Genomic DNA, 23,403 nt, shown 5'->3' with positions numbered 1-23,403 from the left:
CTGGCGGCTAAGGATCGGTGCTCTATCTGTGTAGACCACATGGAAGGTATGGGTCTGGGGGGTTTGGTTCCTGTACTGAACATGTTGCAGTAATTTGGCCTTTTTGGGTACAGGGAAAGCTATGGTTATAAGAAATGTCGTGGGTATTGGAAAGGTTTCTGTTTAGAATGGTGTCTTAGGGTTTAATTAGCTTGGACGTCCATAAATTTATTAATTATTGGAATTTTAGTGTTCAGTTTTCAATTTGAGCTTCAATTACGTAGTCATTTTGGATATTTATTTAAAAAAAAAATACCATGAAAAGGCTCGGTATTATCACATCTTGCCTTCTGTTTTAAGTGATAGAGTTCAGTGTATTGACGGGGGCGATATTGAATCAGTGTCTTCGAACCAGTCCAATAAAGTTTGAGTACCCCAAGGTTCAGGTCTAGGCCCTCTATTGTTTCTAATTTATGTTAGTGACATTAGTAATTCAATTCTGGACCTAGGGCTGACCGTACTCCTCACTTATGACATTCCTGTGTTGTTTCTGGAATTGTTAAAGACTTTGTCTAATATAATTTACCTCTTGCATTTGATAGACTAGTAGCATGGTTTACAACAAATAGGCTAGCTCTGAACACTGTTAAAACTAAATTTATAGTATATTCACGTACATCACGGGCACTTCCAGGTCTGAAGTTGATTAAGTCTTCTGTGGTAAGTACAGATAACACGTGTTGATACTTTTCGTTAGTTAGGCCTACTAGTTGACTTGAATTTAAGTTGTAAGCCACATATTAATAGTGGAAGATTGAAGCTTGGGAGGAACGTAGGTATTATGCACCGTATAAAATTCGTGTTGCCTCTGGAAGCTATGCGTTCTATTTATTGATCATCCTTACCTAAATTACTGTCCACTTATTTTCTTGAATACTTTCAGATCCCATTTTATTCCACTTCAAATACAACAAAATAAGGCGCTTCGTATTTTAATAAGTTGTCTTTCTTCCCCAGCGTCTTTTCTCTGCAAGGCCTCTACAGAGACTTTATATTGCTTATTGGATATTCTTCCAGTTGAACTGGTAGTTACTTTTCATTCGTTATTTTTCAAAAGTTAAGCATGATCTTCTGACACTGTCTAGCTATTTCTTTTCTTTTGATTTGTTCCCAGTTGCTGTGCCATCTTCACATTTAACTCGCAATGTATGCAAACTCTGCCAGCTATTGATAATATCAGAGAGGTACCGTTTTCCTTTAAGAAACAGTGTCGTAGCTGAATGGAACCGGTTTGAGTCTGCTTTATATCTAGATTTGTCATTTGAAAATTCAAAAAATGAGTTAAAGTCATTCCTTTTGGACACTTATTAGTTATTGCTCTTTATTTAATCCTTTTTTGTTTTGGGTCTTTTATCGGGTCTTGATTTCCCTCTTGTTGTTCTATTGCTTTCTTTTTTCTGTATCGTCAGGTAGGCTGTGGCGCGGTGAGTAATTAATACTATGTCTATTTTTTTCTTCTTTGTCATATTTTTCTTTCATTGACTATCCACTTATTTCTTTTGTTGTTTTATATCTGTGCAAAACAAGCTTGTCTTTCTGCTATATATTTTTATATTTAGTATGTCATGCAAATATTATTGAACGATAAATGGACCTGAACGTCGGAGTCCTAACTCATCATGCTCAAGATACTGCTTGATCACATGCCTCCAATGTTTTATCGACGAGTTTTGGCTATAAGCAGAGGTACGGATGGTATAGGAAAAGCAGACCTAACCACTGATAAGAATTTGCATGAAAAAGTAATCCCCTGCCAGAGACTTATTCTGAATTAAGGAGAAGAAATATGGTTATATTAACACAATCTTAATTATGTTTGTTTTGTTTTTTTTTTCTGTGCCCTTCAGAATACATAAGCGGATTGCATACTTGCTACCATATCCGCCTAAGTCGTAATTAACTGCCCCATTTGTGGTTCTAATTTTTTTTTTACACATAATTTATACCCGCCAATAATTTTAAAAGAAGTCTTGAACCTTTAGGGTATTGATATAAGGAATTTTGACCAGAGGGAAATAAACAGAGATTTCCGAATTTTTTCGATTGCATGATGGGGAATAGGTATGGATTTGGTCCAAAATCAGAAGAATGGAGAGTAGAGCGGGAAATTGCGGATCTGAAACAAAAATAAGGAAGTGTGGAGTTGAGGATTGGTGGAGGGGGATTCATCTGAAATTGGGGATAAAAAAATTGTTTGGGATGAAAAAAGGCTTAGAGAGATAATGGGCTTATCTGCAATGTGAAACTTTTATACAATGCCTTCGTATCTCAATATATCTCAAAGCTGCGTTTTCAGTCGGAACTTTTAAGTTGGGTGTTACAAATTTTGCCTTTACTCTGATTTGGTGGGATCCACTTTTTGCCCCTAATATGCCACTTTTTATTAATAAAAAGAGCTACTGGGTGATGAAACGAAACACCCTCAAGAATTACTTTTATATTAGATCTTTACTCTGATTTGGTGGGATCCACTTTTTGCCACTAATATGCCACTTTTTATTAATAAAAAGAGCTACTGGCTAATCAAACGAAACACCCTCAAGATTACTTTTAGATTAGATCTGAGAAAACCGGTTTCATGCCCACAAAAACAAGTTACGGAATAAATGGGAAGTATATAATTTTAGGCTATATACTTGCACATTAGAGGGGTGGACGGGTAAAGTATTTAGACAGTGTTGAAGTTAGAAAATCATTCTTACTTCATAATATGCACAATAATTGTAGCTAACACCTTTTGCATGCAGACCTGATGTACTTTACCAACACCCCCCATCCCAATGTGCAAATATACAGCCCAAACTAATTTTGTCCCATCTATTCTGTCACTTGTCTTTGTGACTATGAAACCGGAATTCTCGGATTTAACCTAAGCGTAATTCTTGAGTGTGTTTCGGTTAATTAACAAGTACCAAAAAACTTCATGCAACTTGCAAAAAAAACAACAGGCAACTTGCATAACTTACAGACGTTCCCCCGGGGTATCGGGGGGGGGGCTATGTCAACCCCAGAGATATAGGTGTTTGACATTTGGACTATTTTCCACAGAATGCGTATCTCAAAATTTCGATCGGATGTCCTTGGGGAAAGTTGAACGGGAGAAAACTTCTTTAAAATCACTTTAAAAAAAAGAGTTATTTCTTTTATATTGAGATACATACGCAAAGCATTTGAGTTGAAAGTTGGTGTGAATAAGCTTTAGCCTTTTGAGTTTTTTAAAATAGGGAGTGACTATCCAATCAGCCTAGAAATCCACTTCCGCTAATTTTTGGAAACTCATTCGCTATAGCATCTACCCTGGTAGATCTTTCAATTTTTAGCCTTTCGGATATACCATCAATTTTTCTTAGCAAAATTCCTATTCTTCGATAAGGCCTACCCTTAAAACCTCTCATACTCACAACCGTCAACTTTTTCTCTCATGTCCCGCTGTTTCCGACTAGAATTTTTTTTTTGCTATTTTGAAGACGATTTTGTGTTTTTTGGAGTTTGATTCGACTATGCTTTTATTTTTATTTTTTTATTTTTAGATGCCTTGTTTTTTTTTTTTTTTTTTACTTTGTAATTATAGCATTTTTTCTTTTAGGACATAACTGATGTTGACCAGACTGGAAGAAGCAACTTTGTGGGTTTGGAAAATTTAAATTTTCTTTCTGGAGACAATTTGGATGTTGACATTCTCACTTCTCTTGACTATGTACCTGACGAAAAGCCTTATGTTGACTGTAAGTTTTGTCTGAATCCTCAAATAATTTTATGTAGATTGTTTTACATTACTTACACCTATCTATCATTCTATTGTCTTTTTTCTTCTTTTTACCAGTATTTTATTGCATTGTATTTGTATTTCTTTTCTTTTATGCAATTTATTTCAGTTTCTGTAATGTAATTTATCTACAACTTTGTATACAAACTTGAATGTGGGGAACATAATCTTACACAGACGATCTAGAAAGGAAGGATAAACTGTCAAGTAATCCATTTAATTGAGTGCTGCTCAGGTTCCAGTCCTTGACTGAAACCTGATTCGTACTTCTAAACAGTATAGGATTTAATGTAATTTCGTCTTGGCAAATGCTAAAATAAATATAAAGGCAACATTTTAATAAACTATAAAATATTTAATATATACCAAGTGTATTATTTATCTTAGTTTCCTGGTGAAAAATGAGAACAACAAAAATGAAAGTAACGTCTTAATAATCAATGAATAAGTAAAAATAATAAGTCTTAAGTTATAAAAATCATAAACTTTCTTTTTTTGTAATGTATATCTACAGAAATTAGAAATTTTGAGTACTTATAGCCAAAAAAAAAAACAGGAAAGATTTAAGAAATTGCACCTCAATTCATCTATCGTTGTCAACATTCAAAACAGTTTAAAGTGTTCCTATAAACAAATAAAGGTTATTCCTACAGAAACTGGTCTGAAGACCAACAAACTCTTTGACTGGAAGAAGAAATAAAATTTGTGGCTCTAGCCAGATTGACTGGCTGATCTCCGCTTTCGTCATCTGGAACTTTCACAGCTGAATATCTAAATTTTGATTAGAATGCTCTGTAGTCCAGATCCATTCGCATATTTTATCCAACACATATGTCGTTTTTTTCTCGTTCCACTCTCTCAAATATTTCTGAATGGGTGCCAGTTGTTCCACATTATCAAAAACTGCAACCGCATGGAAATTTTGAACATGTACACATTTCATTTTGACATAGTTTTACTGACGCAGCGACAGATGTATCCAGATGTTTACTGATCTATCCTGAGGCATATGTGACATATTTCTTCTTGGAACATGATTCCTATGAAGCTAACCGTAGAAATTTTCCTAGGCTAAGACGATACACGTTGTTATTACAACGTTTAATTTCATTGACAGGCGTTTTCTTATTTGTTTATACTCTTTACAAAGTGCTAGTTTGCCACGGAATTGAAATGTACAGTTACTAAAGTGTCGATAAAATAAGCTGAGTTTTGTTTTGGATTTTATGTGTTTTCGGTGTACCTCAGGAGTGGTTGCAGAACTTGTTCGAGGGAGTGGGAGATTAGCAGTTTCAGATAAGGTTCTTTTTGTCAAAAAAAAGCATTATATTAGCTTTAAAAAATGGAGAATTCTAATCTTCCTATATATTTCTGTTTTTTTTTTGGAAAATTCTGTTTTAGACCCTCTGTCTCTCTCTCTCTCTCTCTCTCCTCTCTCTCTCTCTCTCTCTCTCTATCTCTCTCTCTCTCTCTCTCTCTCTCTCTCTCTCTCTCTCTCTCTCTCTCTCTCTCTCTCTCTCTCTCTCTCTCTCTCTCTCTCTCTCTCTCTCTCTCTCTCTCTCTCTCTCTCTCTCTCTCTCTCTCTCTCTCTCTCCTTTCATCTCTCTCTACCGCTTTCATTGTTCCTTCTTTTAGTCTTCATTTATGTTGTAATTTTTGTTAATATTTTGCAGATAATAAAACAAGTTTTCTTCCGTTGAATTTGGAATCTGCTTATTCTTCAACCCTATCCAGTAACACATCCGTTAATAAAATCGGTCATTGTTCTGACACAAAATATGACTTTACACAACTCATTGCAGGATTCTACAGTGAAACTCCTAGTCTATCAATATGTGGACTAGAGGATAGTTTCGACATAAAATACGACTTCCCTGAATCTGCTGCAGAATCAAAGAGTGAAATGTCAATTCCATCAAAAAGTGACATGAAGGATTACGATGAAGACGTAAAATATGACTTCACTGCTTCACTCACTGCGAAATTTAAGAGTGAAAAATCTGTTCAAGTGAAAAGTGACATATCGGGTATCCCTGTTGCCATCAAGACTGAAGAGACATGTGATTACTATAGTCCGGTTATCTTAGACTATTTTTTCAACAATGAGGAAAGTGCTGCAGAAGAACCTAACAGCAAAGTGAAAAAAGCGAAACGGCAAAAATGTAGGAAGAAAAGGCAGAATGAAAAAAAAGACTTGAAAGCATCATCAAAAAGCTTGAAAAGGAAGAAAGACGAAACAAAGGAAAACAGTGGACTATTAAAGGAGAAAAAATCAAAGTGTGATCTCTTGAGCCAAAGAAAATCAAGGTCTAAAAAAGTGCCACCGCTGGCTTCTTCAGAATATATTTCTTATTTTGGCTGTTCTAATTCAAAGGTGAAATATTCTTGTTGGATCCCTCCGCAGTCACCGTACAAACTCGTGCAAGAGATTTTATTCCGTGATCCGTGGAAGTTGCTGGTAGCATCTATATTTTTGAACAGGACCCCAAGTAAGATTTATATGGCTTAAAAAGGTATACGTGAGAAATGCTATAAAAAAGTATTTTGTTTCAAGAATAATGATTGACTCATATGCAAAATCAATTTACTCCTTCGAAAACAAACTTGAAAAAACTGATTGAGAAGATACAAAGGTAATCTTGATTATAGTTTTTCAAATGTGATGAAACAATTCAGATTTCATGTCCTTCACTGGTGTCCTTACTTGTAAATTTACTACACTTTATTATAAACTGTCGAATCGAAATGTAAAAAACGGTTTCTTATACAGTTTCTATCATTTCGTATATAAACTTTTTGATCAATGTGGGTAATAATCCTTGTTTTCAGGGAATATCCTAATGAAATTACCAATCTAAGAGTCAATAAAAGGCTTTGACCCTGGAATAAAGAAAAAAGTCTCAAGTCGAGTTAATCGATTTGACATCTGAACGGTAGAATGGAATTGTAATTTGCAATAGATGTCTCTATTGCAGATAAATAGATGTCTCTATAGCTTTTTGTCTGCTTTGAAAAATTGTGCCTACAAGGAGCGATGAGTGTGGCTAAGTAGGTTAGTTTAGGTAAATGGCTAGAAAAATTTCAAATACATTTATCACTAAACGATTTGTGCATTTTGGTCTAAACTACCAGTATGACTTTATTATTTCTTCATGCAGTCTTCTGCTCAATAGACGTGGTTTTTAGCAGTTAAAACTTTTTTAGGAAAATTAATTGATTTTTGAGATGCAGTAAAGAACTAAAAAGAGACTGAAAGGTCGCGTTCCAAAACTTGTAAGGTGATTCTCGCTTCTTTTTTTTCTAAATCATGTTCTGCTTAGGCCTCTATTAACTCCTTAGTCATTAGATTGTTTTTCATGACCTTGTCAAAGTCTGATTGCTTTGATTGATCTTGGCAAACTAGGAGTTGTCATAACTTGATGGGCTTTGCGGAATTTCTCTGCAAATTCTGAAAATATAAGATAAGATTTACTTTGAATATTTAATGGATTTATGAAGATCTTGTATTTAGTTTGACTCTGGGAATCAGGTATATCTTTGTCAGAATGAAATTATGGTTACGTTCAATGTGACTATAAAATGTTTCTCAAATCATTTATCAAGACATATATGGTATTCTTACCGTAATTATGAAGTAATTTACGGTTTTCAAGGCTGTTATATGAAACAGCTGAACCGTGCCATTAGGCATGCAAAATAAAAGTAAAATTTCGTACAATACAAAATGTATATAAATTTTCAGTATGGCAACGATGCCATAAAATTTCAGCACCTCATGTTAAATCTCTGCTTGCAAGTAAAGAATTTTCCTAGCATGATGTCTGCTACAAAATTGTCCTACCCTTTTATATGTCACTCTAACATTACTAGAGTAGTATTAGTTGCCAGAACTCGTCAGTGTTATGGAAAAACAAAGCCGGATTCTACAAATTATCGCCTATTAGGATGTATTAATTTACTTTGTAGTAAATTCGTGCAGATCTGGCCTTGTGGAGGTAATTAGAGCATACAAAAGGGGCGTAACTCTAAAGAAGGTTTATTTGTGGGGCTACGACTACAAATTTTTCTCAGGTTTCTTTAGCATATATTTACCCAGATGTAATACTTATGAGAAAGGTATCAAGATGTATCTCCTGGCGCATTTTTAGCCTACGACTTTTCTTGGGAGTCCTTCAAACCAATATTGGAGGGGAGGGGGTAAATGTGAAAAGCTGCATATTTCTAGTTAATTAAATTGTTTCTTGAGTCCATAGTTCTATAAATGTAGTAAGCACGTTCATTAGAAATTTGAATGTGGGTCACTTGCTGGGTAGACAAAATTTGTCCAAACAATGTTCCATCAAAATTTTAGGACGCTCGAGAGGAAAAAACAACAGATGTATTGTTTGGGCAGGGAAAATTTGCTCTTATATGCACGATAAATGAAGTTTGTAATTTTTATGTCACAATGAGATAATTATTCTTTCAGTCTAAGCAGCCTTGCTATGCATACATTTACTAGTTTTCAAAATAAATAAATTACAAGGATGACATATTTCAAGAAGTAATAAAGTAAAAAGGAGATTGAAGGAGTAAAAAGAGTAGGAAGGATTAAAACGTGGAAGAGACAGGGAAAAACATTACATTTGTGGTGGGGGCATGGAAAATTTTGCTTTTGTATGCATGACAAAAAAAAATATAAATTTTATATGATAGCAGAAAATACTACAATTCAGTCTAAATACGCTTGTTTTGCAAATATAGAATAGTTTTCAACTTAACTCAATTATAAGAACGGTGTAATTCAAGACGTAAAGAGTAAGAGGGAGATTTCAAATGCCATAAAACTTTTGCCATGAACACGGGTAGACTACGTACAGCAAAAACTCACAGGGGATTTTAAATTTTTGTTTCGTTGGGGGAAGGGGATAAATATGAGAAAAGCATAATTTGGGCACAACTCAAAAGGTGTCAATTTTGTTTACTCTCAGGGATGTTCCTAGGAGGAATCCTTGTATGCTAGTAGGGACGTATAATTTATTGACTGCGAACGCTGTAGGAGTCGTTCTGCTGCGGACGTTACCGTGTCGCATGTCAGCCTCTGAAACGGTGTACTTTTTCCAGCAATGAGGTTGAGCAATTGGTTTTGATACTTTTTACTTGAGCAGGTGTTGACACAATTCTGTTCTGTTGTTATATAAAAATGAGTAGTTTTACTCTAGATTTGACTCTGAGATTTGAGTTGGGAGAAATGTTCAGTAGATATGTAATATTGTTAGTAAATTCAAAATTGATAAACTGCAGCAAAAGTGAATACAATACCCATAATCATACACAATACACAAATCATCCAAGAAAGTTTGAATGTAATCGTCAAGAATATTGAAGAAAATAGAATATGTCATCAAAGTAGTTTTTTAAGTCTCTTAAAAGTAGTTTTAAGTCTCTGTGTATATTTGACACAAGTGTTTAAATTGTGAAACTAATTTATCTTCTTTGATTTTGGGAGGAAAGTTGTAGGCTGTTTTGACCTCATTAGATTGCTCCTTTCTCTTGTGAAAGAGCTAATAGACATTTGTTTTGAGCGGGTATAGATATAAAAGGTTTTTTCTGGTGTATGTTTGTTAATGTGAAATTTGAAAGTTAGTAATGATATTTCTCCACATGTGTCCCGTTTTTATATACATTGGGAAGCTGGGTGTTGTGTCGTCACTAGATTGCTCCTTTCTCTTATAAAGGAGCTAATAGGATTTTTTTTTTTTTTTTTTTTTTTTTTGAGCAGATATCGAATGTTTGACATAAAAGCTATTTTTGGGTATTTTTAATTAATGGCAAATTTGTAAGTTAGAAGTGATAGTACTCCACATGTTTCCAGTGTTTGTATACATTGGGAAGCTGGTCTTGGGGAAATTCCACGATTCCCAAAAGATTCTATAGCAAGTGTCGATTACGCAACTCGCTTTAGCTACATAGAGGACATGCAATTTAAGTTAAAAATTACTATGTTTTGAGGGAGTGTGCAATTCATGTCAGGGGTTTTCTATGTTCCTGTTGTCACTATGATAAGTGTAGATAGCAGCCAAACACTTATCTAGCTTTTATTATGGAAATGCGTACACAAAGTTTTAGTTAGCCAATAAGAGACTGGTTTGTTGGGGTTTTCTGTTGTTTTAGGAAGAGGAGCATGGTTTGCGTTTCAACTGTACAAACGCCAAGAGAATATGATTTCTACGTCATTTTTGTGAGGACAGCGGATATTACGATTACAAACCAACAGATTTTTATTTGGCATTTACAGAGAATGACACTACCTCTCTGATAAATGACTCTGATAGATGACTCTGGTGATTCTCTTATAAATGACTCTCTGATAGATAGATGACTCTGATGATTCTCTGATAAATGACTCTCTGATAAGTGACTGCTTCAGTTGAACAAATTGAGACTTATGACTTTCATAATTTGAATGAAACAAGTAACAAAGATTTCATTAAGAGAACGATGAACTTACACTACTGCCAGAAGTGTTACCCTGCATTTTCGCTACAGGATGAGTTTGCTGTAAATCCAGATAATCTGCCAGTTCTAGTTGTTTACAATGAATGTGTCTCTGTATTTAATCTAAAGAAAAAACTGTATTCAAGAAAACCAAACAAAAGGATAGCTCTTATATCCTATATTGATTTAGGAATACATGCTCTTGTAAGTGAATAATTAAATGCAAAAGCACCCTTCTTTCCGAATTGCCACTTTTCTACTGATTGTTTAACGTCATTCATATCATTATGAATCATGCGTTATCATTCTCAACTATTGATCACTTCCCTTGCGCCAAACAAGTGGTTTGGCTTTGATTTTTTTTTTTTTTTTCAGGACGTCTTGTGTACTGTTAAGAATACAGTCAACCGGTGCAGCTTCATAATTATCGTCAAATTTAATAGGGGTTGAGAGTTTGTTTGGTCCAAAAGTCACTTGTCTTGTTCAAATCACTGTAAACTAGGTCACAGACATTGAATAGACACGTTACACAGAAACTATTAGGCTAGGATATTTTGCAAGTTTTCAGTAAATATCCAAGAATCCAAAAATCAGAGTTGAATCCTAGCCAGCGAACTAAGAATTTTTTCCTCCCCTTGTGTGTTCGTTTTTATAGTAACTTTTCAATCTGATAGAGACCATTGGTTTTAATCCATTGAAGTTCATAATGCACCACAGAACGGATCAGAATGGGATTTTGAACTCGTACATATTTTAACATCTAAAGCTAAACGATAACTAAGAGAAAAAGCATTTGTTTACTCTGTAAATAACTTTCCATAAGATGACAAAATTACAAAAATATATAACACTTTTAACTTGATAGTTCAAATAAAACAATGAAAAAATTAATTTTTGTAATACCCATATTAATTTACAGCCAAAATACACTTTGAATTCCAACGCATGATATGACTATCCTATAGACATAGATAAGTTATTTAAGTGGAAAAAAGTATTATTATTTACACCCAAAATCAAAACCCTTATTACCCTTTGATTTCAATACATGATATGCCTCTGTCCTAGACACACATTATTTTTTTTATCAAGATATCACCCACCCACCCTCCAAGGGTTTGTCGCTCAAGAGGAGAAGATTCAGTCTGATTTGTTCACAATGAGACTTTTTCTAAATTTAAAACATGTTAGATAATGCCCTAGAGGGTGTAGTTTTATGCAATCCCTACAAACGTACGCCTTGTCTGAAATCGCCGTCATGGCGCTTTTTTAGATGTGAACGGTTGAATTTTTTGTATTTTAGGAAAGAGATCGCCGATAATTTTGTCCAAGAATTTTATTATTATTTATGTTGTGTGTTTATTCACGTGTATTTATATAAACTAGACTTTGGGGCTCACAAACACACTTCTGGGAACCATGTTGCTCCCAGTTTCCGACTTGAAGTGTGTGAGCTGATTTGGAGCTTGGCGTTTCATTGGCTCTTGGTAGGACCCTTCATCCTTTTTGGTATAGTCCATATAGGAGTTAATGACGTCAATTTTATCCAACTATTCAGTAAAATTATCAGTTTTGACTTTCAATAGCAACCAAATTATCAGTTTTGAATTCCAACATGAACTCTGGATATTTCGAGCATTGAATTGCCTGCAGCTCTATTTTGTTTAAAATAACTTACCTTTCCTCGGTGCAAAAGTACCATTTTATAATAGTAAAAGGCGTAAAATTGTGATATACATTAATTCGTACACATTCCTCTGAATATGTTAAAACTTCTTGTCGACTGTGATGTCGAATAGTTCAGTGTTGTTAATGTAGTCGAGGGGATTTGGGCCTCTCCTAAGACTCCATCCTCTCTAGAAAAAAAAATACCTTATTTCGAGTTTTCATTGAATATTGCCTTTTTTATTTTCATCGAATAAAAATTGAAGCAAGACGAAATTTTCCCTCTAGAGTCCGAAAAATTCATTCTTGCCCTCACTCTAATTTCAGTAAATTGACGCCACTGGAACAGATCCGCACATTTTGCCAAAAACAAAGTTCAAGTTTAATCTAAGTGATTCCTTTCGACTTTGGATTTGGTTTCTGAGCGTTTTTAACAAGTGTCTATAAACGTCTTATTCTATGCCTGATCAAAACGGAGTGTTTTGTGTATTTTTTGTGATTTTCAAACCATTTGCTGCCATCCATTTTAAAAGGACGTGGTTTACAGCAATCTTTTTTTGTGGTAATGGGTCTGTATTTTTTTTTTTTTTTTGTGACTGTGTTAAATGCAATCTTCTCCATCAGTAAACGATTATATGGACTCAAGAAGTCAAAAGTGACGGTCTTTTTACACACGGAAAAACAGATTTTTTACTGAATCGTGATGCTCCACTAGTATATTCCCAACAATATCAAAGAACCAATCCTGAGCCCCATTCTCCTCAACAATGGCAATGTCTGAGAAATTGGGATCCGGCAGATACCAACATTTCAGTAAATCATGTGTTTCATCGTCAAGGAAACGCTGCTAGAGAAGCGGGAGCCTGTTAAAATCATCTGCCTCTTAAATTTACGTACGCTCAGAGATTTAGAGAAAAACTAGAAAGGTCCTAAAAGCAAATTATTTTCAAAAAACTTTTTCATTTCCAGCGTATTTCCAATTAAAATTATGGGCAAGCAGCCTTTCCGGCGATTTGTATGCAAAACTATTTCTAACCCATGACCCAATGGCTCTGTCATCCTTATCGGATGTAACAACATCCGGATGTAACAACATGGAGTAACATATATAAGACACTCTTGAGAGCTATTTCTTTGCAGTCTTGATTAAGGCTTGCAAAAGTCCTCTCTATATAAGCCCAGTCCGCTTGATACACTGTTGCCTGGTATTAGTGCTTGTTTGATTACTGCGACAGAGTTGGGGCCAGCGGTAAAGACATATAATTGTCTTTTTATCTAAATTATTGGTCCATTGAAATATTTTTTTTTTCTTTCTGTTAGGCCAGTCTTTTTCAATGTAGCCGTTTCCAAATAGTTTCTTTTAGAATATCGATTCATCCTTTGTGTGATTCAAAGAAGGTAATTTCAGAGCTCCATGTTGGTACATAAAGTAATTATCCCTCTTTTATCCTGAATCCGACAGGGACATGATGAATATCGACAATCATTGGTTGGTTTACGATAAATCCCTTATACTCTTTCATTGTATTTAAGCAGAAATTTAAGAAATTGTATTTATTTTTTGGAGCATACATATTTTTTGTACTATGATTTTTCTAAGTTTTTTATTATACATCCAAATTTAGTATAAAAGTTTAATTCTGATCGCCAAAGTTTGAGCCATTATTTTCTATCCTTAGTAATTTCCTTTGTCCTTAGGCTCAGTTGCAACTCCAGTTTTGTGGCAGTTTTTTGAAAAGTGGTCTTCTCCTCAAAGTGCAAGCGATGCATATGTTTCTGAGCTGTCCCTTCTTCTTCAGCCGATGGGGCTTGCTAATAGAAGAGCGAGGACCATTATTCGATTTTCAAGTATGTATGCAATTAGGGTGTATGTTGAGCGAGCCAACCTTAGTCGTTCGGTGTTTAGTTTTGTGTCTTAATGTATCTTTTTACAATTTTCTAGGAAAGAATTACTCTTAGTGAAATGTGAAAATGTCAATTTTGTTTCATTCGAGTTCTATTTGTGTAAAGTAACGACGCTGGGGTTTGTATGGTTGGTAAGGGTTAAAACCTAAAAATAATGCGTTTATTTGCCAATACTCTTCAATTTTTCCAGGAATTTCTTCGTAAGTCCCTCGTGCATTCTGGTCTGGACTTAGCTTTTAGTTTTCCTACCCTATAGTTGACTATAGTGATACATTATTGTCTTGTCAAGCCTTATATGATAGTTGCAGCAGTAGCTGCAGCCTAGTAAAGATCAAACCACAGCCCATACTTATCGAAATTGAAAAAAACGCATTTTTAAATAAATTGTCTAGTAACAGGTACTCCCCAGTCCCCATAGACCACCATTTTCTAAATTTTTATTTTCAGTCAGGTTCACCAGAAATATATTTTGTGATTACCAGAAGCAGTTTTTCGGAAAAGAGTCTGGAACCCCTCAAAAATGACGCTCATTTGAAATATAAAAAAACAACAACATACCATTGAAATTGTCTTTGTTGAAAACTTTTAATTGGAGGGCTACAGTCCTCCACCTTGAACTACAAAGAAGATGACATTGCTGCATGAATAACACTGATGTCTCTTTTTTTTTCCTCGGATGATTTTATCGAACCAGTAGTTATAGAACATCGGGAGAGGGCTCATTTTAACGGAAATGAAAACATATTTTCAGTCAACCTTAGTTCCAGTTCTACAGAAAAGTGATTTTTCTGCCATTTTCTGCTGCGAAATAATAAGTTTGGCCCGAATAGGGCTAAAATATCAGATAATGCAAATTCTGGGATAACAAATCTTATTGCCATGATCTGAAATTCTTAACTGGAGGTTTACAGTTTTGCGTATTGGGAATCGAAATTTATCATGGGTGAAAACATACAGGGGTACATTGCGTACGAACAAGCTTTATGGGAGACATTATCCAAAATTGGCTATATACTACATACATATATATTAGCTGAAAAGGATCATATCCAGGTGGTAATTCGATTGAAGTTTATATTACAAACTCAAGAGATTTAGAAAGTATTCAGAACTTGCTATTAGAAGTGAATAATGCGTCCAGCATCTCATAGTCGCTTTTCAAAACGACTCGGATGACGAGTTATTTGGGCATTGGATTTAGACGATCTTTATAGGAGGCAATATCCAAAATTAGCCCATTATCAAAGAGGATCTGTCGCACACAATTATTTAATCAACAAGTCACGAAAAAGAATCGATAGCGAAGGGATTGGGGATTGGTGATATCATAGAGGCTGAAAAAGAAAATCCAAAGAAAAGTGTTAGAATTAATTTTGCTGTTATCTACAGACCATTCTCCCTATCTCTCTCTTTCCCTCTCCCTCTCTTTCTTTCTCTTATCTCTCTCTCTCCAGTAGTCTAGCTTTGTATATTTTTGCATTTATATTAATATTTTTCTGTTCTTTCATTGGTTTTCATCCCCCGGCAAGTTTTATGCCTTTTTTTGGAGTGTGTGTGTCTTATTTCTTTACCCTATTAAAAGTGGCATCGATGAAACTAGTTGTTTTTTTTTAGGAGAATATATGTCAGAATTATGGAAACTACCAGAAGAATTACATGGAATAGGAAAATACGGCATGGATTCGTATCGAATTTTTTGCCTTGGTGAATGGCGGGATGTACATCCTACGGATCTTATGCTAAAATTTTATCATAACTGGCTGTGTACCAATGCAGAGTTTTTAAGGCTCTGATTTGACAGGTCCATTTTGAAAAAGAAGATTCTGAGTCATTTTAATTTTTTTCTTTTTTTCCATAAACGTACGAAAACTTTTATTTTCCGAATGTTCAAAGAAATCTTGTTGTATATCGCTGAAACGCAGCCCCCTCTCCAACGCGATATCAATAAGAAGTTGTTTTTTTACTTTAGTCTTAAATCGTGTATAACGGAATACGGAATTTCTTACTTTGATTTTTTAGTCACCAAGGAAGCGATAGTTTTTTTGTCTACCATGCCCAATTGTAAATTGCAAAAGTGTAGCTTGGTGGAAATTGGTGAAATTCCCATAATACCCAATGCCACAGATACCAATGCCCTCTCTTAAGACTCATAAAAAAATTCCATACGGCAACTTAGTCATCGAACCAACAAATTTGTTCTAATTTGATATTCTTTAAAATTAAAAAGACTGCAAAAGTCACAGATAATTTCAGTTTCTTAATAGAGACTGTTCTAAATCCTTCATGGTTCAAATTTTTGGGAGTATTTTACTACTTTATCTAATCTGTCCCGGCCTGTTGTGTATTTTGCTAGATTGTTAAAAGGAATTTGATCTAAGTCGATATAGTGCTTGGAGACTAATGTTTCTACAACTTTTCGTGTGCCTTTTATAATATTATATATTCGTGTACTCTTAACCAAAGGCAAATAAATAGTCATATGACCATTTAAAAAAAATATGACTTTATAACTCTTATGATATATGAATATTTGTATAACACCTTAAATTTCGTTGTATCATGTTAAAGCCAAAAAAATCTACTACTGAACTTTTACTATTCATTTAAGTAAAACATTAAGCTTCAAACTATTATGTATTCATAAAAATTATTTAAAGCCTGTAGAGAATTTTAATACTTATCAAAAAAGAACTTGAATTAATTCATGGGGTTACCGTTAGGTTTAAGACAGAACCGCTAAAAGCGCGAACACCCTCAAGCTACGTTTTGTTTATCCTCAAAACCTTCCAAACTGTTTTTAGCTTTTAGAAAGCTACTTTATGAAAGATATCTAATTTGAAGCCCTTTAAGATTTATTTTCTATGTCTTTTGAGTATAGAAATCTTAAGTAAAAACTAATTTTTCGAAAACCTAAAAAAAAAACAGGCAAAATATACAAAAATCATAGAAATCTTGAGATTTTGTGGTGTTGGCTGTGGCTTTTACTAGAGCAGTTCTCACCTTTTTAGTCATTTGTAAAAGTGTGATGCATGTATTTTTATTTTGGCGATGAAAGTGTAACGTTTCTATGTGTGTATGTTTTAGTTTAGTAATAGAAATTTGATTCTAGTGCTAACAAGCAACTGATTTTTGTTTTCACTTTTAGTATATCTTTTTAATTGAATTTTGTTTTGTTGAATTCTTTTGTTTTGTTAGATATTTTGTTGTATTCTGAGGTGTTCAGCTGGAATATTAGAAATCAGCTGGAAATCGAGTTAGCTCGAGCCCAACTCGAGCTAACTCGAGTTAGCTCGAGTTGGGCTCTGGTTTCTCGCGGGAAGACCCTGTTAGGAATTCTATCCCTTTTATTTAAACGTTGCATATTATGGAGGATCGAATATGATCAAAGCTCTCGTGTGACATACAGCCCTATAATTCCCCCTACAAAATTCAAGCTTAGAAATTTGTTCCTTTTCGTAACTGATCTTGCAACAGTGAAGAAAAACGTTGGAAGATAATAATTGTATCATTAAATTTGCATGTAAGATGAAAACGAGAAGCACAACTTAATTGTAGGAAGCACGGCTTATGTTTAAAAGTTAAACTAAGTTAGTATAGCAATAAATTACAATTTATATTCGGCCATGTTAAACAAGAAGATTTCACAACTAGCACAGGTTTCTTAACAAGCTTAACATTTTCCATTGTCTTAGCCGTCTTAAGTTGCAAACTCACCAATCAAATAGAAAACTCCCCCCCCCCAACAATCAAATTCAACCATATATTAACTCACGGATACTCTTTCCTAAAGGTGGATGATTACTAACTATTTAATCCTAAAAGGATAATTTTGATAGCAAATTTCTTAATAATTCTTTAATTAGGTAAGTTCGGCTAAGTGTTTAGTCAATTTTTAGCTAAAACTTTGGCCATTATTACAGAATATAGGACCCATCAACCCGTCCTAAATTATATAGAAATTAATATAGGAATTCAACCCATCCTAAATTTGGAGGAGCTTGTGGTTGGACAGTTATCACTAGTTGAACCTACCTTGTCATAATTGTCTGACCAAGCGGCTCCCCTAACCAAGGCAACTTACCGGCTACAATTTAATATTTAAAAATAGACTAAATAAATAACTTCACCGACCGGGTGATTCCCCCCAAGAAAAAAAGGGGATAAAATGAAAATAAATAAAATACCGGAACATACCGCATATGCTTGAATAACAAAGTTCAATGCTTATAAAAAAATTACAATTACGTGCAGTACTTCTAAACCAGAGGAGGACATAAATTATCTGTTTATTTGTCTCCGAAATCAAGAAATTATTTACGAATTATTCATCTTAAGTGTCAGGTAAACCCATGTATTTAAACAGTACTTTTTTTAGCTAAATTAAACCTCACTTGTCCAATAGATCCAACCCATAAGAAGTTTTAAGTTAACAAAAGGAGAACTTGTTGAGAAATCATATAACTAAATGTTTTCACCTTTCCTTTATCACTCGACAAAAAAAATTCTCCACTCAAAGAAATATCCTGCTATAAATTACCACTTAATTAAACTAAGATAATTTTTAAACAAATTAGCAAGAACTAGAATACCTTTATGAGGTATTTGTAATTAAATAAGAATTTTTAGGTATTCTACAATAATAACTTATCTACAAATTATTTTTATAATTTGTTATGTATACCAAATTTCCAACTAATTTATTTTTTTTACCAAAAAAACAACTTATATTTTCTATAAAAATTTACTTATATATATTTTTAAATTCTATAATTAATATATACTATGAAATATTTATTGACAAAACCAATTATTTCTTAAAATACTGCTTACTTTTTACCAAAAACAAAGTTAGTAAGTAGTATGGTACTAGTGGTACCTACTACTGCCCTATCCCATATTTTAATTTTTTGTCTCATCTGACATTGTTAATATTTAACCGTTTGCTTTAAGTTTTTTTTGTTTATTAACAAATAGTGTAGCTTTAATAGAACTCAAGATGACTCTTTACTAGACATCAAAACTAAATTTCAACCAAAATCGCTAAAAACCGATTATCCTTTAAAATTTTATTTTTCCTAATTTATCGATAGTGTACCTATTATAACATTGAAGGCTATATAGCCCCAAATTAATTAATTTTACAACACAAGTTTTTGACTTAGTTTCACATTATTATGTGTACAAAAAACACATACCTTTATTCTTTTGTTGATAATTGCTCAACTGTGCCTCTTGCCCTGTAACCAGCAAGGCTATAAAAAAAACTGATGTTTGGCTCAACACTACGACTAATGCGATGCATGGCCAATAATTAAGACTAAGGAATAATGCATCTCCAAAAGTAAATAATAGAAAGTGGAAAGTAAGTATCTTCCAAAGTATTTTGTATCCAGCAAGAACAATGAACATAAACAGATTGCCTGCAACTCAAACTATATACAAACCTAACGTTGGTAACATCACGAACAGTTATGAAGGTTGGAAAAGCACGACGTAAGCTCAAATGTTATAACTTATGAATCGACATACCAAGTAAGGTTTTGACAACTATCTGAATCAAACGACTCTTAAGACAATTTAACAAGTGTTTAAAAGACGTTACTAACTTTGGAGAACTTGTGACGAATTTAAACAGTAAAAGTATTATGAGGTGAAGAACTAAAAACTTGTGTTAATTTGGATGAACAATAATTGTCCAACTCAAATAATGAAAATGGCGGAGACATGAAAAATTATGGCGTAGGTGTGAAAGAAAGAGACATAACAAACCCAATGATGAATAATAAGACAAAATGTACCAGCAATGATTTATAAGATTATCTTAGTGAAGAATTATGACAAATGTGCCTGTAGTGATTTGCAGAATATTATAAAACTGACAAGTGTTTTTTATTATGATGTAAATTTAATCTAATTGTTATGCTTTAGCGTTTTCGAATACCTTTTATCAATGGGAATTACAGTTGAATTATAAAAAATAATTACGACTTAAAAAAAACGATTAAAACTAGGTATTCACAGTGTAAACCTATATTTTTGTTCAAGTGTTTTATATAATGTGAGGTGTTGGAGTATAATTTTAAATACCATAGTTCCAGGTGTAAGGATAAAAATTATCAAAAATATACATTGTAATACTATAGATGTAGATCAATAACCATTTGCGGTGAGGAAATTATAAAAATAATCTTTAATAAACAATAACGAATTTTAGGAAAATATAAATTTTAGAGGAGATTAATTTGAATGATGAGGACATCATTCTACAACGGGAAGGGGGACATGTGACATACAGCCCTAAAATTTCCCCTACAAAATTCAAGCTTCGAAATTTATTCCGTTTCCAATCGGATCGTGCAACAGTGAAGAAAAATGTTAGTTTGATAAGTGCCTTATCAGATAATTTGTATGTAAGTACTGAAATAAAACTATTGTTTATTAATTGCCTTGTTAATGAATCCAGACACCAGGCACAATTCCCGTGGTCTTTAGGTACGCTCTCAAGGGAATCTATACGATAAAGAAGACCTATACACCACTAAGATGATTCTGTCACCAAGAATATTGGGCATTGTTAACAGTGTATTCCTAATTCCTCACTTATTTAACTCCCATGACATCATCTCAATTTGCATCTCCCATAGGTTATATTGACGATAAGCACCCTATAACTTAATCATTCCAAGAAAACTCCCCGTAACATCACTTCTAAGACCCCCCCCCCGTAACAGTCGCCTTTTCTGTCTTCATCGGTCATGTCTTCAGTAACACTGCTTGAACAGATGTTATACAGATCCTAACTGTAATTTTCGTTAGTATTTCAGCTATTGGCCTATCTTGAGTCTCGCGTCTCTTCCATCAGGTGTCAAAAAGCATGAATTCTTCCACATTCTGTATCGGCTTCCCATCCAGCCTAACCTACCAAGGAACAGCTAGATTGATACACATTGTTTGAGTTCTGATGCACAATATTTCAGTTCTAGAGTATAAAACTCCCTAATAGCACATTTGATGCGCCTTGATCCCTCGCAGGCGTGATCAGTCACGCCTTGTAATGCAACGCTGGGAGTTTCTATCCAGGCAACGTCGTCTGTAAAGTCTAAGTTTGTAACTTTATTACTTGGACTACATTGCTACAGCTCCTTTTGGGAAATACGTCAATGTATTTTCTGTTGTAACTGAAATGGATATACTCGGCTCGGGTGACTCAAAATGCGTTATGTTTTAAACCACAGGGTTAACAGGGCAGCGGAGGAAACTGTCAAATTTGTTTCAAGTTTTCGGCTTTTATTAATAGTCGTATGTTTTATTCAAGAAGGGTTTTTGGTGGGCCTCCAAGGCACGGGTTTCACTAAGGCTAGGGCTGCTAGTGGTAAAATAAAAAAAAAACGATCATTGAGATAAAGCTAAGTTATGTTCAAAACTGCGTTTTTAGTGTCTATGACGTACGCAAAATTACAAAAAAATATACCTAAATATAAAATATCGAATGTAATGAGTCAATTTAAAAAAGACGTCTTAAGCAGTTCCATAATACCTTAAGGACAGAAACGTCAATTAAGAATTGCTCAAAATGAACAAACTAGAACCATCAAATGAGACTAGATCAAGAGGAAGACCCGAGAAATATAAATTTACGATGGGTGAAAATGGACAACTTTGACCATCGAATGTGACAAGACCAACCCGAGCACCTAAGGCAAAAAGCATGCATAAAATGTCTTAAGCAATGATAAACGAAAATGAAAAACAAAGAGATGTGTGACTAGAACACTTGCGAGATCAGCAATTACAAAGAATGAAAAATAAAATTGAAGAAAAATATTATGTTAGAAGAACAACGCAATCGAAATCCTTGACGCCAACAAACTGTGGAGCAAAACCCACCACAAATTAAAAGATGCCATAAACTACAGAGCGTTTTTACATGTCATTGGACCCTGTAATGTTGTATGTATTCACTCTGGAACTCTTCATTTTCCCGAGGAAAAAGTAACAAACAAAGGTGATTCCTTTGGAGATTGTGCTTGCTTGGTTGAATTCCGTTGCCACCTCGATACTAATTGGTTTGGTTTTTTTTATGACGTCACTTGCTCTTTAAAGAGTTCCACACACAAGTCCAAAACTTGAACTCAAGTTTCGCTTTAGCTACATTCAACGTAAGTGATGATCGAACCATAAATAGTCGTAATATTTTCAGCTTCAAAGTAGCTGGACAAATTTACCACAAAATCAATTTAGCGGCACATCCATCGCAAACCCCAGAAGGTGACTTTGAACCACTTTTACATGGCCAGATGTACTTTTTAGACCCCGATGAAGCTGTTGAAGACCGCCTTTCACATCCTTTAAATTATGCAATATCTCGTCACCTAATGTATCTCGTGGAAGAAACATAGTAAGACACAAATAACTATGCCAGAGGTTGCATGAAAATGTGAGAAACGGAGGATGATGTAAATCAACCTGCTGCTTCACTGGGACAACGGCCTCAGCTAGATGGCAAGCGACAATGAGAGTCAATATATAAAAGCCTGCCGCATAGCCGTGCCGGGGACCGGTGGCGAAGACCATTATATGTTGCATGTTCAAGAGTCGGTAAACCTGACAATCTATTTATATGCACAGACAATGGGACAGCAAAGAATGTTGTATATTCGCAAGTTTTACGTAGTTAAAAACATATATATATATATATATATATATATATATATATATATATATATATATATATATATATATATATATATATATATATATATATATATATATCATGAAAAGAGAAATCACCAATGCAACAGCACAAACACAAAAAAAAGAAAAAAAAGAGAGACAGAAGGAGAAAAGGAAGACTGTTTTCCTAAATTAGTGATTAATATAGACCAGCACTTGAATGAGGCCTTAACCCTTCTCATCCATACAATCACATAGGTTAAACAGCATAGCCATACACAATCAACCATAAAGAATAATCCATGGACAGGCAGTCATGTCGTCAATAAGTATAAGTCGTCATTTACCAAACAATAGAAAAAATAATACAGACAAATAATTCAGAGGCAACAACCCAACACAAGGGCTCATCAGGAGAATACACTGGCCTATATAGGGTTTCGCCACTTTAAATTCTCTACCCAGCCAAGTGTTGTGGCTACCACAGAATATCCATGGCATCCCCGTGTCAGGTATCACCCCCAAAATACATGCCTATGAAAGAAAAAAAAAACAGCAAATGTAAAACATCAAGTAACACCAAAACAAGCTTATCCTGTTAATATATCCCTCTTTTTAGCAACAATAGGTAAACTAAATATAATAAATTTTACCAAATCACAAATATTCACATTGCAAAAAACCTGAATTAACTAAACAATTATATAATTCATCTTTACCATGTGGCTAATTATTAAAAAAATCCGCTCAATTAGAAACACAATTCAAAATAAATGGCGCTGCAACAACAGTTCTCGAACCTCCGAAATTAGTTGAAAATTTCTTTAAGTATTTCTAGATAATTCTCTTGATATTTATTTAAAAGTTCGTTATAATGA

The 23,403-nt window shown here is 34.1% G+C and overlaps 1 protein-coding gene across 3 annotated transcripts in view; it reads left to right on the top strand.

Moving 5' to 3' along the window:
- LOC136037943 (uncharacterized) overlaps positions 1-17,030 on the top strand; it is a 70,740-nt gene extending 53,710 nt beyond the window's left edge. For 2 of the 3 annotated variants that reach the window (XM_065720817.1, XM_065720818.1), the window contains exons 9-12: positions 3,626-3,764; positions 5,479-6,294; positions 13,646-13,795; positions 15,467-17,030. In XM_065720817.1, coding sequence (XP_065576889.1) covers positions 3,626-3,764; positions 5,479-6,294; positions 13,646-13,795; positions 15,467-15,645 — 1,284 coding nt within the window. In that variant the 3' untranslated portion in view covers positions 15,646-17,030. The remainder of the gene's footprint in view (positions 1-3,625; positions 3,765-5,478; positions 6,295-13,645; positions 13,796-15,466) is intronic. The other variant, XM_065720816.1, reaches the window with a different exon arrangement.
- Positions 17,031-23,403: the final 6,373 nt, after the last annotated feature.

Source organism: Artemia franciscana, chromosome 17 (genome assembly GCF_032884065.1).
Source record: "Artemia franciscana chromosome 17, ASM3288406v1, whole genome shotgun sequence".
Classification (NCBI taxonomy): domain Eukaryota; kingdom Metazoa; phylum Arthropoda; class Branchiopoda; order Anostraca; family Artemiidae; genus Artemia; species Artemia franciscana.
This window is presented reverse-complemented; position numbering and strand designations above follow the sequence as displayed.